The sequence below is a fragment of the Prionailurus viverrinus genome, chromosome B3 (assembly GCF_022837055.1).
Source record: "Prionailurus viverrinus isolate Anna chromosome B3, UM_Priviv_1.0, whole genome shotgun sequence".
Classification (NCBI taxonomy): domain Eukaryota; kingdom Metazoa; phylum Chordata; class Mammalia; order Carnivora; family Felidae; genus Prionailurus; species Prionailurus viverrinus.
Window position 1 is genome coordinate 111304233 of NC_062566.1, and position 15632 is coordinate 111319864.

At 49.9% G+C, this 15632-nt stretch overlaps 1 protein-coding gene across 3 annotated transcripts in view; it reads left to right on the top strand.

The window, feature by feature from the left end:
• SMOC1 (SPARC related modular calcium binding 1) overlaps nucleotides 1-15632 on the top strand; it is a 159068-nt gene that overhangs the window by 61517 nt on the left and 81919 nt on the right. For all 3 annotated transcript variants that reach the window (XM_047863683.1, XM_047863684.1, XM_047863685.1), the window contains exons 2-3: nucleotides 12958-13123; nucleotides 14282-14394. In XM_047863683.1, the coding sequence (XP_047719639.1) occupies nucleotides 12958-13123; nucleotides 14282-14394 (279 nt within the window). The remainder of the gene's footprint in view (nucleotides 1-12957; nucleotides 13124-14281; nucleotides 14395-15632) is intronic.

The following is a 15632-nucleotide window of genomic DNA, read 5'->3' on the forward strand; positions in this document are numbered from 1 at the left end:
GTTGCTAGAGGGGGGCTGTTGGGGTGAGGGGTGGGGGCAGAGAGCACTCTGTGTGAGGGGGGGCTCACTTGGCACAACTGGCCTGTTGTAGGAGGGACTAGGAGTGTCTGATCATGACTTCTGTGGATGGTGTGAGAGCTCACTAAATAGGGTCTCAATTCACCTCTTTGGGGAACATATTGTTACATCTGAGAGTGCAGGGTAAATCCACCAGGAGAGGGAAATAGACTTCCAGTGCTGTTGCTTTTTCAAGTAACTTAGTTAGCGGCTCTCTTCTTCAACGTGCTTGACCCTAGACCCTTGAACAAAAGCTAGTGATTGTGCACCCCGCTGAAGATACTTCCAAGTGTTTGTGCATGTGCACACACGTGTGTACAGGCATCCATACTGTGGATATACTCATACCTCAGTCACGAACAGGTTCAGTTGACTAGCTCTTTTTTGGGGGAGACTATCCAACTCCCACCTACCTCAAAACTCTCCAGCCTACTCTGGGCCAAGTGTTGTTAGCTTTATTTCAGCCATATTATGAGCTACTGAGGCATTTTGTTGACCAGCCTGGGAGCCTGACCGTCATACGCAGTGTCACTGTTTTGGAAAATTGATCTCCAGATTTTCATTTGGCCTTCACAAATTCTTCCTAAGCTCGGGGCTGCTTGTTTTGACTCCCACAGCCTGCTAAGTAGACTTCACTCCCGTTAGCGTCTATTCCTACAACTGGTATTTCCAAACCTCTTCTGCCTGTGATTACAAAATGGTGCCACATTTACGTTTACTCTCAAATTGCAATGGCTTCAAGACCCTCATCTACTCAAACGGCATTGGGGTGCTTTAAATATTTCCACAAATTGGTCATGATTTTCCCCTTTGCCCAAAGGAACCTCATTGCTGGCAGTTCCCACCATGAGAACACCAGCATCTGTGCCAATGGAACTCTCTCCAGCTGCGGCCAAAGCTGTTGATTCAGTTGCCAGAGCAGGGCTGGGTTTCATGCACAAGTGGGGGAAAGACCTGCCTCATTTCTGTGTCTCTTTGTCACCTAGGCCCTCAAGTAGCTCTGTGCATGCCTAGAATCTCTCAGAGTGTTCTCGAGTCTCTTGAACAGCCTTTTCAGATTCTTCACCTCCCACTTTGCCCAGAATCCCTTCAAGTCTTTTGTGAAAACAATTCTGTTTTGGGACCTTGTCCTTCCAACCAGAGGGGCTCAGTCACTGCCCAGCACCCAGCTATATCGGGATTGACCCCAGCCAACCCCCAGCCCCATAGTTGGTAGCTCTGATCCTGACCAATCTCCTCACTCATTACCCCCCCCCCCCGCTCCCCCTTGTAAAACACATGTAACATATCACATAAAATGCTGCTAGTGACAGTGGGACAGAATGGGGGGGCGGGGCCAGGGTGTGCAGCCTTGTCTGGTTCCTACTGCCACTAGCCAGGATGTTCAGTGATGTGTTAGTCCATTCTTAGTAACACCCAGTGAAAACTTGGAGCGTGTCACTGGACGGAGCCTGTAAGAATGTTCAGGATAACCTTGTAAGGAGCCACTCCCCTTGGCAGAATCCATCGCTGTTGCCAGGTGGAGAGATAGTGCTAATTTAGCAGATCCTTACTACCAGATGTGTGTGTCTCTTTGATTGAAGGGCTGGGCATCTAGACCCAAGCAGGCACTTAAGAGCTCCTTCCCTGTGCTCTTGGCTTTGCATCCAAGTCTGGGTTCTGTCTGTAACCCACCATCCCTTGGGTACAGTCCAAATACGAGACCACTTTGTTGCTCCTTATTAGCCATCAACTTAACCTTTACTTATTTTTTCCCCAGTGCTTGTGGGCTGAGAGAAGTGAAAAAAATGTGGGTCCTGGGTCCTGGAGAGTGCTGTGTTTATTTGGAGTGACGGAGTTTTTATTTATGCTGGTGGCAGAGATGGGGGGCAGATAGGCAGGTGACTCTCCACGCCCTCACTTCATAAGTTCACTGGCTAGTATTTAGTGATGAGGAGTGCAGGCAGGAAATAAAAATCAATGCTGTTTGCCTCTGATTGAAAGGCTGATTCCCTGTTTGTGACCAGGGAGGGCTGAAAACGAAACGGTTTTTAAGCTGTAAGGACTCCACTCATTCAAAAAGATATTTTTATCTCCACTCATCCTCCATTTCTTCTTCCTTGCCAACATGCATGCCTGTGGCACCCCACGTGTCCCTTCATCGCCTGTGGGAGTCCAACAGGGCTGTGACAGAGTCCACAGACCATCCCCCCTGGGCAGCAAGCACGCCTACTCTCTACAGACAGCTGTTTGGTTCCTGATGCTCTTAGCTCATCCAGTGGCCTTCCCCGGCCACTTCCTTGGCCCCCAGTATGCCCCCCTTTCTCCCTTCCTGCTGCATGTAGCTACCATAACTTCCTGATCAGTCTCTGTGGTCTTTCATACCCCTACCAGGGATTTGTCTGACCTTGCCTTTTACTTCCTTCACTGGCTTCCAATTCTTTAAAAAAAAAAAAAAAAGACAACTGGGAATTTTCGAGACCCTCCCAACCTGGCCCAAGAGCCTTATTTCTCCCCTACATGGTCATTTCTAATCTATTATTATTATTAATCATTTTAAATTTATTTTTGAGAGAGAGCGAGTGGGAGAGAGCCAGAAAGAAGGACACAGGGGATCCAAAGCAGGCTCTGTGCAGTGAGCTTGAACTCACAGACCGTGAGATCACGACCTGAGCCAAAACCAAGAGTTGGATGCTCAACCGACTGAGCCACCCAGGTGCCCCTCTAATCTATTTTTTAAAATGAGTTTGCTTCTTTATTTCCGTGTACCCATCACTGTTGCCTAAGATGCCCTTGCGACATCCCTTCCTGCTTATGGAAATTCTTTACAATCCCCTTAATGGCCCCTTCTTTGAGAAATCCTCCTGGATCCTTCTAGTCTGAATGGACCTCTTCCTCTGACTCCCTAGAACAAGGGGGCAGCTGGTCTGTCCTCAGCACTCAGCATAGTCTGGGGGCAGAATAGGCGCTCAGCAGTTCTTTGCTGAATGGATGCCTCTTTATTCTTTCTTTTCTCCCCTCTCCTCTTTTCCCCTCTCTCTTCTTTAGAGTTAGCCACACCACATCTCAGACTTCTGGCATCCCATTTTCAAACATGCCTCCCTTTTGTCTGTGACTTAGTCTTCGCTTCCTGGTCGCTGCTGTTGCAAATGCAATCCCTATGGAGTTAGCTGTGTGCATGCCAGTGTTTGCAACCAGCTCAGCTTTAGGGGGGCAGGGCCTTTGTTCTTGCTTTTTTTTTTTTTTTTTTTTATAACCCTCAATGCACGGAGCGATGCCTGGTAATTGAGGGAGTGGGCAGAGAAATCTCCAGAAACCTCTTCGACTGCCTCTGGGAGGTCTGATGTGCCATTCAAAACAAACATGCTTTGGCATTATTTTTCTTTAGTTTTAGGGTTATTTTTGGTTATTGAGGTATGATGTACGTATAGTAGAAATCGCCCTTACTAGGTGGACACTTTTATGGTCTTTAATGTTTATGTAGTTGTATGACCACCAACATAACCAAGATAGAGAATATTCCGCCCACACCCATTCTCTCACGCTTCTCTGTCTCCTTCCAATCCCTGGCAATCACTAATAACCGAATAGCTTTGCCTCTTTCCGAATGTCATATACAGGGAGTCATGCAGTATGTGGCTTTTTGAGTCTGGTTCCTTTCACTTAGAATCACGCTTCCTATTTTGGAATTTGATAATGTGGACCCTAACCCACACTTTATCTGCCCTGCCTTTCTCATAGATGAGCAGGGGGCACGTAGCGGGGTGTGGATGGGTCTGTGTGAACTGCAAGCATCTGAGTCAGTCCTACCTCTTGTTAGTGCCTACCTTGTCAGTGCCTCTTTGGACCCAGGGTCCCAGATGCTTTGTCCAACCTACTGACCCTCCCTCCCTTCCTGTCCCCCACTGTGGCACCTGGCCTGGGACAGCCTTCTCCCCTGGGTCCTGACCGGTCGTCCCCGTAGCGGTGGGGGGCACAGGGGAGGAGGGAAGCTGGGTGGATGGGGTGGGGTGACCACTAAATTCCTCCCTTGGGGAGGGGGTGGGAGTGGGGTGACAAAGGTCAGGCCTCTCCTGGCTAAAACAACAGAAGTGGTTCCAGCTGCCGAACAGCTGGAGGGGGATGTCTGCTTTCCCTCAGCAGCGTGAAAAGCCCTTTAATCGGGGGGCATGCTGTTGTCAGGCCCCGCGGTGGAAGCGTGTAGAAGAAGAGCAGACACCACCGTGGCTGCAGACCTCCCCTTCCCTTTGACCTCCCTTATCTCCCCTCCTCCATCTTCTCGCGCCCCACCCCGCAGCCTCCAGATCGAGACCCTCCGTTGCACCTGTGTAAATGCAGTGGTCGTGGGGTCAAGGAGGGGTGAGAGCGAGCTGGCAGAAATAGGGATGTGGACTTTCCATGCAGATGATGGATTAGATAGTGGGTGGGTGAGTGACATTTTAATGTGAAATTGCTCTTTGTTCCCAAAGACGCAGGCCCCCGGGGGAAAAGACCAAAGCCCGGCTTTGCAGATGGTGAAGCAAGTGACAAGAGGTGGACAGTCCCTGGCCGGAGAGTAAGAGGCTGAGCTACGGCTCGGCATCTGGAATGTGGTTCTCTACTCTTTGTTCCAGGCACTGGCTCTAGGAGTGGCTTTTTTTGCCTTTTTCAATGGCAGAGCTACCTCCCGGAAATGCTCTGTGGTGCCTGGGTTCTAAAAACTCGAGCCGGACTTTGAGTCACAAACGTGACGGGAAAACATCCCTCCCTTGGGAAAGCTCGCTTTGCCTGTAGGCCCTTCTCCTCTCCTGCCACCGAGGAGCCAAGGCCGGAGACCCTGCCTACTGCTACCAGAGCTATCAACAGAGCCCCCTCCGCCCCCAGCCAGCCTTGGGCTCAGTGCTGTACCCCGTGCCAAAGGAGGCAGTGTGGTGTAGCAGGAGTCTGGCCTTTTAGAGGCAGACAGAAAGAGTGCCCGCCACTTAACTAGCCTGACCCAGCGGGGCCTCGGCCTCCTCCTCATTTATTCCGTCATAAGTACTTACCGAGTGCCCGCTTGGGGCAAGGCCCCTGCTGGGAACTGGGGATCCGGCGGCGTGGCACCCAAATCTTGCTTCCTGGGCAAGGAACATACAATTAAACTGCTGGTGACTTAATTGCAGTGGTGACACAGAGCACAGTGGAAAGCAGAGGCTGTTAAGGAGACTCGTCACAGGGGTCCTGATTGACTTGGGAAGTCAGCGCCCCAAAGAAGCCGCATCTGCGTTGAAATTGGAAGGATGGATGGGAGGTATGAGGTTGGGGCCCAGTCCAGGGGAAGGGCCAGCAAGTCCTGAGGCAGGAACAGCGCAGTGGGGGCTAACCATTCCTATGCAGCTGGGGGCGCGGACGGGAGGGACCTGTACTGTGATACCAATACCGACAGAGCAGGCGCACAGGTAGGGATCATTCCCCTACCCAGTCCTTCCAAGTAAGCATTTGCAGTTTGGGCTGGGAAACTCACCATTACTTACAGTCTTCATTCTGTGGAAAAGTGAATTCAGGGTGCCAAAAATCTGACTTATAAAGGACTCATTGATACCATTATCAGAGTTTTCTACCTTGACACATACTCACTTCAGGCTCAGCAACCCTGGGCCCCTCAGATTACTGCCTAACTTAGGGAAGGGATAACTTATCTGTAGGGTCGTTGGAAGGCTGGGGGAGGGCCGTGTGAGAAGGATTCCTGCAGGGGCAGCCTCACCGGGAATGAGTTGCTTGGCTGCTTAATGATGATATCTGCCGTGGGTATATGGGTCCTGTCTCAGCCACTCCGGTACATCCCCTTCAATGTCTTTGTGACTCCTTTTCCTTTAATTCAAGGGAAAAAAAATCCTGTGTTTAATGTACAGCTTTCCTTATCTAATAGATGTTCCTTCAAAGGAAAGACAAGAACAGACAGCTTACATTACTCTATGCGTTTGAGAATTTTAAGCTTTTGGCGGTGGTTGGACAAAGATCTCTTTTCACAGTAAGTGATAAAAAAAAAGGGGGGGAGCTTCTTATCCGGGATATGTTTTAGGTAAGGTTTGTTACTGAACACTGCCTTAGATCGGGCAGTGTTAGGCCCCGTGTATGTAAAGAGACACAGGACACAGTCCTTCACAGACATATAAACACACGAATGATGGTGCGGTGTGCTGAGGGTTTTGATGGAAATCTGAGCACAATGCAGCAAGAGCTCCAAGGAGCTACTGGTGGTGTTTAAAACATGAAAACATTTGCTCTTTGGGATGACGAGCTCAGTGCAGTACGGAATTTGAACTTGAATGGGGAGAAAACATAGGTGGCAGGGTCAGACATCTAGGCAGGAGGTAAAGGACTGAATGAAGTCATTATGGATAAGCGAGAAAAGCCTGCTGGAGAGAGAGGCCCAGCCAGCACCATAGTTTTTTCAGACGCTCCAACGGAGGCACCAGTGAGTGAAGCCACAGTGGATGTTCCAGCCCCAGACAAGCTCCCAACTGAAGGTAGCCAAATGTGTCACCTCAGCTGACACCTCGCGGAGCAGAAGAATCTCCCAGCTGAGCCCAGCCAAGCCATGGACTCGAGAGAAATGATCAGTTATTTAAAGTCACTAAGTTCAGGGACGGTTTGCTTTGCAGCAACAGCTAAGCGAAGCAAAAATATTAAAAAGTGAGTAGCTGGAGCCGTGTTATGCAGAAGTTTACTAAAGAAAACCTCACATCAGTTGAGTTTGGCCTGTGAGTTTTGGCTCTGATCTCATAAAGGGGAAAGCCCCTTGCTACTCCAAATTGTGGCCTTTCCATTTCTAGGCACAGTGGCTGGGGCGCTGCCCCGGCTGTTTAGAAGGGCTCCTGCCCCCTCTTCTATAGCTGGGAAAAGTAGAGAGATACGCGTGTTACCAGAAAAATGCCGATTAAGAATTTCAGATGCTGGTTAAATCAGCGTAGTACAGGTGGAAGTGAAGACTGCAAAACCAATTCCATATTCTACAGACTCGAACATCTCCTCCTAGATGGAACCTTAGGCTGCCTCTGTTGTTCCCTGTATTGTCATGGAAACTTGGAAGTCAGTCAAACCTAACACGGCTTGTGGCATTGGAGTGGTCTTCCAGTGCAAAAGCGTTTGCATTCTACTCTGCTGGAGCCTGTGTGCATTTCGGACGGAAGGGATTGTTAGTCTGACACCGGCTTCATCCACCTCCGTCTCTTCTCTGGAGACAACAGTCCCCAGCCGGTAGCTTACTTTTCCACTAGGAAGGATGGGTTGTTTATATGTATTTCAAGTGCTTGTCCTACTTTACAAATGTGAGCAAAACATAAACTGCTGTGTGTTTGCTTTGGAATCATTCACTCCCCAAGGAGAGAGAGGGTGGGAGTAGCAGATGATTGCAAACTCACAATTGTCCTGGCCCCTTTTGTTTGGTTTCCGTATTATGCAATCATATTTAGCATAATTGTTTTGTTTTTGTTGTCTTTTGGTTAGGAAGAAGGAAGGGAATGTATGTGAGGATTTTTATGAAAATACTATTCCCCCTCCCCCTCCCAGAAGGAAATAGTCCAGGCTTTGTCTAGCTGGGGAGACAGCTTGCCCTCCCCCGGCCCCCAACCCAATACCAAAAACTTCCTTCAACCATGGCGGCTTTTGAGCCTACAGCAGATGTCTGTGGCTCGGAGGTTCAGGTACAACAGGGTGACTCAGACTCTGAGTTTGGGCTCTGTGTTGAGAGAACTGACCCAGGCCATAGGCCGGTGCTGGGCACTTGTAGCCTGAACCCCTAACACCTGCAGAAGAGAGGAAAAAGCCAACTTTGTGACCTCAGGTAGATTGATGAACTCCTAGGCAGTCCTGCTGTTGACCAATAAGTAATGAACTGATTTCACGTCCAGTCTCAAAATGCAGAAATGATCTGCTTCTTTTTTTCCATGGTCCAGTGAGTCTTAGCTTGGCTCAACTAGGAGAAACTCCAGCAAGGATGAGTGTCTCTGTCCCCTCCCCCCACCTCTGTAACTGTGCTCACGAATATGGTAGCCCCTAGCCACATGCGGCTATGCAAATTTAACTAAAATTAAATGCAACTAAAAATTCAGTTCCTCGGTTGCATTAGCTACATTTTAGGGCTTAATAGCCACATGTGGTTTGTGGCTACTGTGTTGGACAGCACAGATATAGAACTCGTTTGTCATTGCAGACAGTTCTGTTGGACTGTGTGGCTTTTAGCCTTGCAGAGTCCCTAGGACTAAATCCTCTCGAGGCCCTGCAGTATCCTGTTCCCTTGCTGTATGGCCACTGTCTGCTTGCTTGTTGTCTCCACCCTAGAGTGTAAGCTCACTGGGGGGTGGGACTATGTTGGTTATGTTCTGTTTGCCATGCCTCATGCAGTGCTGGGCTCATAGTGCTGGCTTATTGAGGACAGAAGTAGATGAATGGATGGCTCAATAAATAGTGTCTGTGGACCTAAAGTAATCCCCTCAGGCCGTGGAGGTTTGGGTGATCATATTAGGGCATAGTCATCCTATTAAAAGTCCATTTTATAGAACTCATTGCCTTTTTTTTTTTTTTTTTTTTAAACAACCACAAATACACACAGTTCCTAAAACAGATGAAAATGAGACACCACAGACGGGGCAAGACGGTCTTTTAGCAATGGCCCCGTGCTGTCTCGGAACTTTTTTACTTGGCCTCAGGGGCCAGTAATTTCTAGATGGAACCTTTGGGGAGCCCTTGTGGAGGTGGGAAGGATCTCCGTGTGTTGGGGGTGGGTGGGGCTTCCTCTGAAGCTCTTTAACCTGTTTTCAGACAGAATGTTCCCCTAGTCATTAAGCTTGTCTCTGGCACAGCTGTCGTAGCGTCTCTGTTGGCCCAGAGCAAGCCATTTCCAAACCAAATTTATGGCTTGCAGTTCAATGCCACGGTGACGCCCACAGCTCTCCTCTCCCGTGAGCTGAGGAAGAGAGAACAGGGCAATCTCCTTGGGTTTGAAAAGGAACTTTGTCTCTTTCGATGCCTGCTTTTTAAGGTGAACACGAGCCCTATGAGGCTCTTCTCCCAGGCAGTCCTGTCTTGTCTGGGTCTTTAGCGGTTGGTGGCTGGCACACAGTAGGCTTTTGGTAAGTGGCTTTTGACTTTGGGAATCCAGTTGTGCAGGAGGGGCGGACCTTCTGTTTGCAGACTTGCCCTGTAATAAAGAAGGGCGGTTTTGGTGTAGTTGGAAGCACGGCTTCGAGCCAGGCTGTGGGTGTCACTTCCAACACTCACACCCTGTGCTTAGAAGAGTTACCTGGGCTTTGGTCTCCTCATCTGTAACACTAGGTTTGTAGCTTACTCTGCCTATCACGGGCTTATTGTAAAGACTAAATTAGCGAACACAGTGGAAGTGATACCTAATTATTAGTTCCTGTTGTTACCGATCTTCAGAGTTAAGGTCTGGCTACCAAATCCCTTTGTGACCAAGGATGAGTTCCTGGGTTTTCCCAGGCTTTAGGAGATACAGATAGTTCTGTCCTTGTCCGATCCTGAGAAAGAAAGGGCACGTTTTTCCTTGGATCCTGCTGATTCCCGTGGCTAATTAACCTAACCAAGTAGGTCTTAAAGGCAGGCCACACTGCAGGTAAGTAGCACGTGGGTCCACAGATGAGGCGGTGGTGATAACAGCAGAGCCATGGCCTGTGCTCTCAGATGGTCTCGGGGTCACTGGTTGGCCTGGAGAAGCCTGGATGTGAGGACACCGATCCCACCCTCAGCCCAGGTGCCGGCTGCTCACCAGGCAGAATTACAGAGCCAGGTCTGGCTGCATTTCTAGGCTGCGGACAGGTTAGGCATGGGTCTGGGAGAACCATCCATCCAGAGGGGGGAAGAGAGATGTTTTGACACCGGCTTTGTGGGTTGCAGCCCCCTGTGTCCTGTGTCCATCCAGGAGCCTGTGGCCAGGGCTTCCCAAACCCGCCTCGTCCAGCTGGACCTTTGGGGTCCAAGTTTTCCATGGCGGGCGGTCGCTTTAGGCAGACACAGTCGTAGTGGCAGACGGGCCTGGGTGGGGTAGGAGAGAAAAGACCCACCGTTCAATCTCAGAGCCAGCTTAAGTTCTGAGGTGGAGCTAGGGCAGGAAGTTGTGGACCACCTCAGCCACCATAGAATGTGGGGTTGGCACAGAGGGGAAAGCTCAGAGCATGGGGGTGCGGGAGTGGCCCAGTGATCCCCTGGGGTTATGGCAGGAGCCTTCAAGGCCAGACCTGTCACATTACACCAGTTGCTTCTGAGGTAATAGCACGTGGGAGATGCTGCTACGGGGACACATTCACCCCTCAGATGCCTGAGTGCCCCGGCCTTGTGCTCGATGCTGGGGATATATTCACAGGCCAAATAGACATTCTCCTTGTCTTTGCAGGATTCGGAGTTGGGGATTCCATTGTTAATCAACTCACACAGTTCATCGTCACAAACTGTATTCAGTGCCGGGAAGGAAAAGTGACGTGTGAGAAGTTATTCTGGGAGACCCGTGCTCATCTGTGAGAGTCAGGGAAAGCCTCCTAAAAGAGATGATGTGAGCTGAAATCTGAACTAGGGGTGGGAGGGAAGGGAGAAGGCGCAGTGTGTCCAAAGGCCTGGAAGTAGGAGCAAATGAAGCTCATTTGGGAAATGGAAAGCAGGCCAGTGTGCCTGACCAGCGGTGGACGAGGTGAGGACGAAGCGGTAAGAGCTGAGGCCGGGGAGGAGGCCCCCAAGGTCAGATTCCGCCAGGCCTGTGAGACTGTGTGAAGGTCCTGAGGGGCAATAGGACACCACTCAAGGGCTTCAAACAGGGTGAACCTAAGGGCAGTGAGGCCAAGGATCTCATGCAGGGTTGAGGTGTGGACGGCACTACCCCTTTCCACTATCCTGTCAGCTCAAGCTCTCTCCTCTGTGTGGCAGCCTGGGAGGCAGTGGGCTTCCTCTGGATATGGTTCTCTATATTATTGGTTTCCCTCCCAGAGCACTAGACTCTACTATGAGATGCTATCAGGACATTTCCTTTTGGGCTTGGGGAGGATTCAGGTTGAACCCGTGTGTGTGGGAGCCCAGAGGGTCTGCAGGGAAGGCAAGTTGCACTGTCCATCCTGAGGAGGGCTGCATGGTTTCAGCCCTCAGCTGTTCTCTCCCTGTGCTGACCAGCCAGCATTCAGGCAGGAGGTCAGGGTCGCAGGAGGAACCGGTCTCGCATTTGGGGGACAGTGTATGCCCTAGGGGACAGGCTTGGACTCTCCTGGAATTTGGCCGGGGTGGGGTATGTTTTCCTGGTGCTCCCTTGAAGGGAGAGGTACTGCCTGCGGACTCCCTCTGCTGTTCTGGAAAAGGGTCAAACTCTCATTTATTTGCTTTGCACAAAGGGCCTGAAGATACATCGGAAACAGGGGTTGTATTCACACCCTCCCTAGATCCTATGAGTTTGGTGTGATTATTCAGTCACTCCAGTATCACCAGTGGCCAGATGTGTGCTCACGACATTGCTGTGCATTATTGTGGAATATGCATTCTGTCAACTTGTACTGATGAAGAGCCTTGAGTGGGCTTAGAGCTCTGCTCTTTAGGGGTAGATAAGAGTGGATGCAGCCCCTGCAGCCTAATCATGGATTATTCAACAGAAGCTCACGGATTCTGTGATCCAATTACTGTTTTCCAGCTGTATCCTATACTTGCTAACAGGGATTCACTAAAAAAAGGGTTCACGGTCAGGTAAGTGGGAGATGCATCATTCTGCATGCCCCTTGACCTGGTTATCTATTGCTGTGTAACAAGCTACCACAAAATTTAATGGCCTAATACATCAGTTTATTATCATCCCTTACAGTTCCATGGGTTGACTGGGATCAGCTGGGTGGTTCTCACTGGGGGTGTCTCATGTGATTATTTTTATTTATTTTTATTATTTTTATGCAATCAGATGATAGTGGGGGTAGACTCATCTAACAGCTTCTTCACTCACATATCTCTGTGCCTGGGTTGGTTGGGCATTTCTCTCTGCACCTGGTTTTGTCACATGCTAGCTTGGGCTTCCTCATAGCATGGCAGTCTCAAGGCTCTTCGGCTTCTTATGTACTGACTGAGTTCCTTCAGAGTGAGTGTTGTGAGAGGCCTGGGAGGAAACTGTAAAGCTTCCTATGACCTTGCTCAAAAGGCCCCAAACATAATTTCCACAGCATTTTATTGGTCAAATTACTGAGGCTGGCTCAGATTCAAGGGAGGGAATTAGCTCAACAGGAAGAGTAGCACACAATTTGCTGCTATCACAATGTATAAGAATATATCAAAGATGTCAAGCAGTCCTGCAGCAAGGAAACCTGTTTAACCCAGTATTTCCCAATCCGATTATTATCTTTTTAAATCAGGAAATCCTTTTCTCAGAGAAAATCACTTACCTCTGCCAGAGAACAATGGTCAGAAGTTGAAGGGTGATGGAGTTAGGTCTCAGTACTACTCTCTAATAAATGAAACTCCCCAAAGCTGGGATGCAGAGATTGCTAGTGAGTTGCTGATTTGGGGAAGTACCCAAACAGGGGTCATGTGACTACATGCAAGGATGGAGAGGCTGAATATCCCGGTGGCAAAAGCTTTGATTTGACTTCTGACCGATCTAGGTTCAAATCCGTCACTTCTAGCTGTGTAACGTTGGACAAGTTCCCTCTTTCTGGCTTGATTTTCTTTATCTGCAAAATAAATAGTTCCTATTTCATAGGGCTGTTGTGAGGATTAATGAGATCCTGCCTGTGAATGACTTAGCACAAGATGCTTTCCTTGGTTAGACTTCGTGGCGGCTGAGTTCCCTTCCACTTCTAGGGGTTAATGACTTTGGGTTTATTCTGGACCTGCGCCCCAAGGCGAGGCAGTATTGTAAGACACGGGCTCACCCCTGCTTTTCTTGCAAACGTAACCTCTGTACTCTTTCCCTTTTCTCCAACCTAGTTCCTCATAAGTGACCGTGACCCGCAGTGCAACCTCCACTGCTCCAGGACCCAGCCCAAACCCATCTGTGCCTCCGATGGCAGGTCCTACGAGTCCATGTGTGAGTACCAGCGAGCCAAGTGCAGAGACCCGACCCTGGGTGTGGTACATCGCGGTAGATGCAAAGGTGAGTATGGGCACATTCGCCCAGCCGCAACGAGGCTCCCGGGCCGCATGGCTCCCTTCGTGCTGTGCTTGAAGTTTCGTGGGAAACTCAGAATGCGTCTGTTCATTTTGTTTGCCACTAACCCTCCGCCCTCCCACCAGGGAACATGGGAAGGAGACCTGGCCTACCTGAAGGAATGAGTACTTTTCTGTCCTTCCAACACTGCCACCAGGCTAGGGCTTAGAGAGACGTGCTGCTATCTGGCTGGTGCCCTTTATTTGTATTTTTCGTTTTTGTAAATGGAGATGCTTAAAATGGCAAGACGTTATTGTTGGCTCCCGAGTAGGGATTCCAAATGGCTGGCCAACAGATGGGTTTTGTTTGGGCTGCTCGCGTGTTTAAAAATATTAAAAACATTTGAGACAACATTTCAAAATTGAGAGATTCAACATAAAAATCTGGATTTTGGTACTTCTCATAAATAATTGGAAGCCCTGGTAATGTTAGGTCTGTGTTCCCTCCCACAGGGAAACACATGGCTAGACCTGAGTAGCAGCTTCCTCCTCCAAAGGGGAGCCCATTCTCCACTTTGCCGCAGTCCCAGCACTCCCTGTGGTGTCTCCAGGCTGAGTGCCGTTCTTTGCACACCCAGTTCAGTCCCCTAATTTATATCACTTTCCTAGGCCCCGTGGAGATTGGAGTTTGTGATTTAATCAGCTCTGGGCTGCTTCGAGCTGTTGTCGGAAATGGCATAAGACTGAGCAGGCTGCCCTAGAGCTTTTGGTGTTCCAAAGAAAGTGCTTGCAATTCTTAAACCATAAAACATCTTTGAGACCCCTTGGGCTTGCAAGTTTTTTAATACGCCCAGTGAAAAAAATTTTCCCCTGGTTGGGGGTGGGTGTGGCTGAAGGTACTTGGGAGAAAAAAATAAGCAGAATCGGGTATAAATACGCCTCCCTGGCTTTTCTAAGGTCAACATTAAGGGGACGATGAGGCCGAGCAGCACTTATTAGCCACTGCCTTTGTGTTGTTAGAAAATCCAGTTGGTGGTATTGTGGGCTCACCCACAGGCAGAGAGGTTTTCTCTCAGCATTCCTAGTACTGGGCAGCCATTTTGTCCCATGGCTCCAGTGCGGATCCGGGTGAAATATGAAATGTGCTCCTTCTCTCCTCTTATAGACGCTGGCCAGAGCAAGTGTCGCCTGGAGCGAGCACAGGCCCTAGAGCAAGCCAAGAAGCCCCAGGAGGCGGTGTTTGTCCCGGAGTGCAGCGAGGATGGCTCTTTTACCCAGGTGAAGCCTTGGCCAAGTCTCTCAGCCCGATTTCCTGGACTGAGGCCAAGGGGAGGCGCTTGAGAGTGGGAGGGCCCCTCAGAACCTTTGCTTTCTGGGAAACAGCTGAGGGCTCTTTGACACCTTCTGGTACTACCTTCTGGTGCCTGCATTCCCCCTCCTGGGCTCTCCATGCCACCCTTTGCCAGCTGGCAGTGGGTCCTGAAAAAGGGGCATGGAAGTCTGAGCCAGGAAACTGGTATTGCTTGGTCCCCATGCTCCCTGCTGGCTGTCTCCATTTTTCTCTTCTGTCAAATGCTGACTGATTATTTTTCTTATCCCAGCCAGTTTCCATGGGCAACCCCTGGTAATCCCATCACTGTTTATTTCTACCCCTTCTGCACTCCCCTTCTTCCTACCCCCAGTCCTTGAACGAAGCAGTGCTCCCTCTGAGTACGCATTGTCCCACGATTCTTGGTGTGAGTGCGAACGTGTGCACGCGCGTGTGCGCATGCACGCACCCAGATTTTAACATTTCTTTTCAGGCAGTCCCACCTCGCATCCTGCGTTGTCTTCTGGCTACTGCTTTGTGTAATAGTGACGTTGGCACAACTATTTCTAAAACAGGCAGCATGGGGACAATAGGATGCCCCTTTACAAAGCTTTGAGGCTAGATGGGGGATGTCGTCTGGGGGGGTGGGAGGCAGCTGGATGAAGGTGTTGTCAAGGTGAAAGTAGGGAAGTTCGCTGGACGAGGGTGAGTCAGCCACATGGTTGGGGTGATCGTGGTGCCTGCTTCTCCCTTTGTGGAATAGGGCCCCATTTGGGGGAGTCCCACTACCTTAGGGCTGGAAGCAGAGGCTTCAGAGGTTTCAAAGCTTCTCTGTAATTCTGAATCAAGGGGGCAAAGGGTGTAGCCTGGCCTTTGGTTTCATGGGTTTCGTGTTTCTTTTCAGGGCTGGGCCTGGGGCTTGCTGATTTCAGACTGACGCTTGTTGGGAAGCGTGGACGGGTGTTGGGGAAGGGTTTGGGCATCATATTTTTTTTAAGTTTGTTTATTTATTTAGAAAGTGTGCACGTGAGCAGGGGAGGGACATAGAGAGAGGGAGAGAGAGGATCGCAAGCAGGCTCCTAGCTGTCAGCGCAGACGTGGGGCTTGAACTTACGAATCGTGAGATCATGACCTGGGCGGAAACCAAGAGTCTGACACTTAACTGACTGAGCCACCCCACGCGCCCCGAGGCATCGTATTTCTTAAA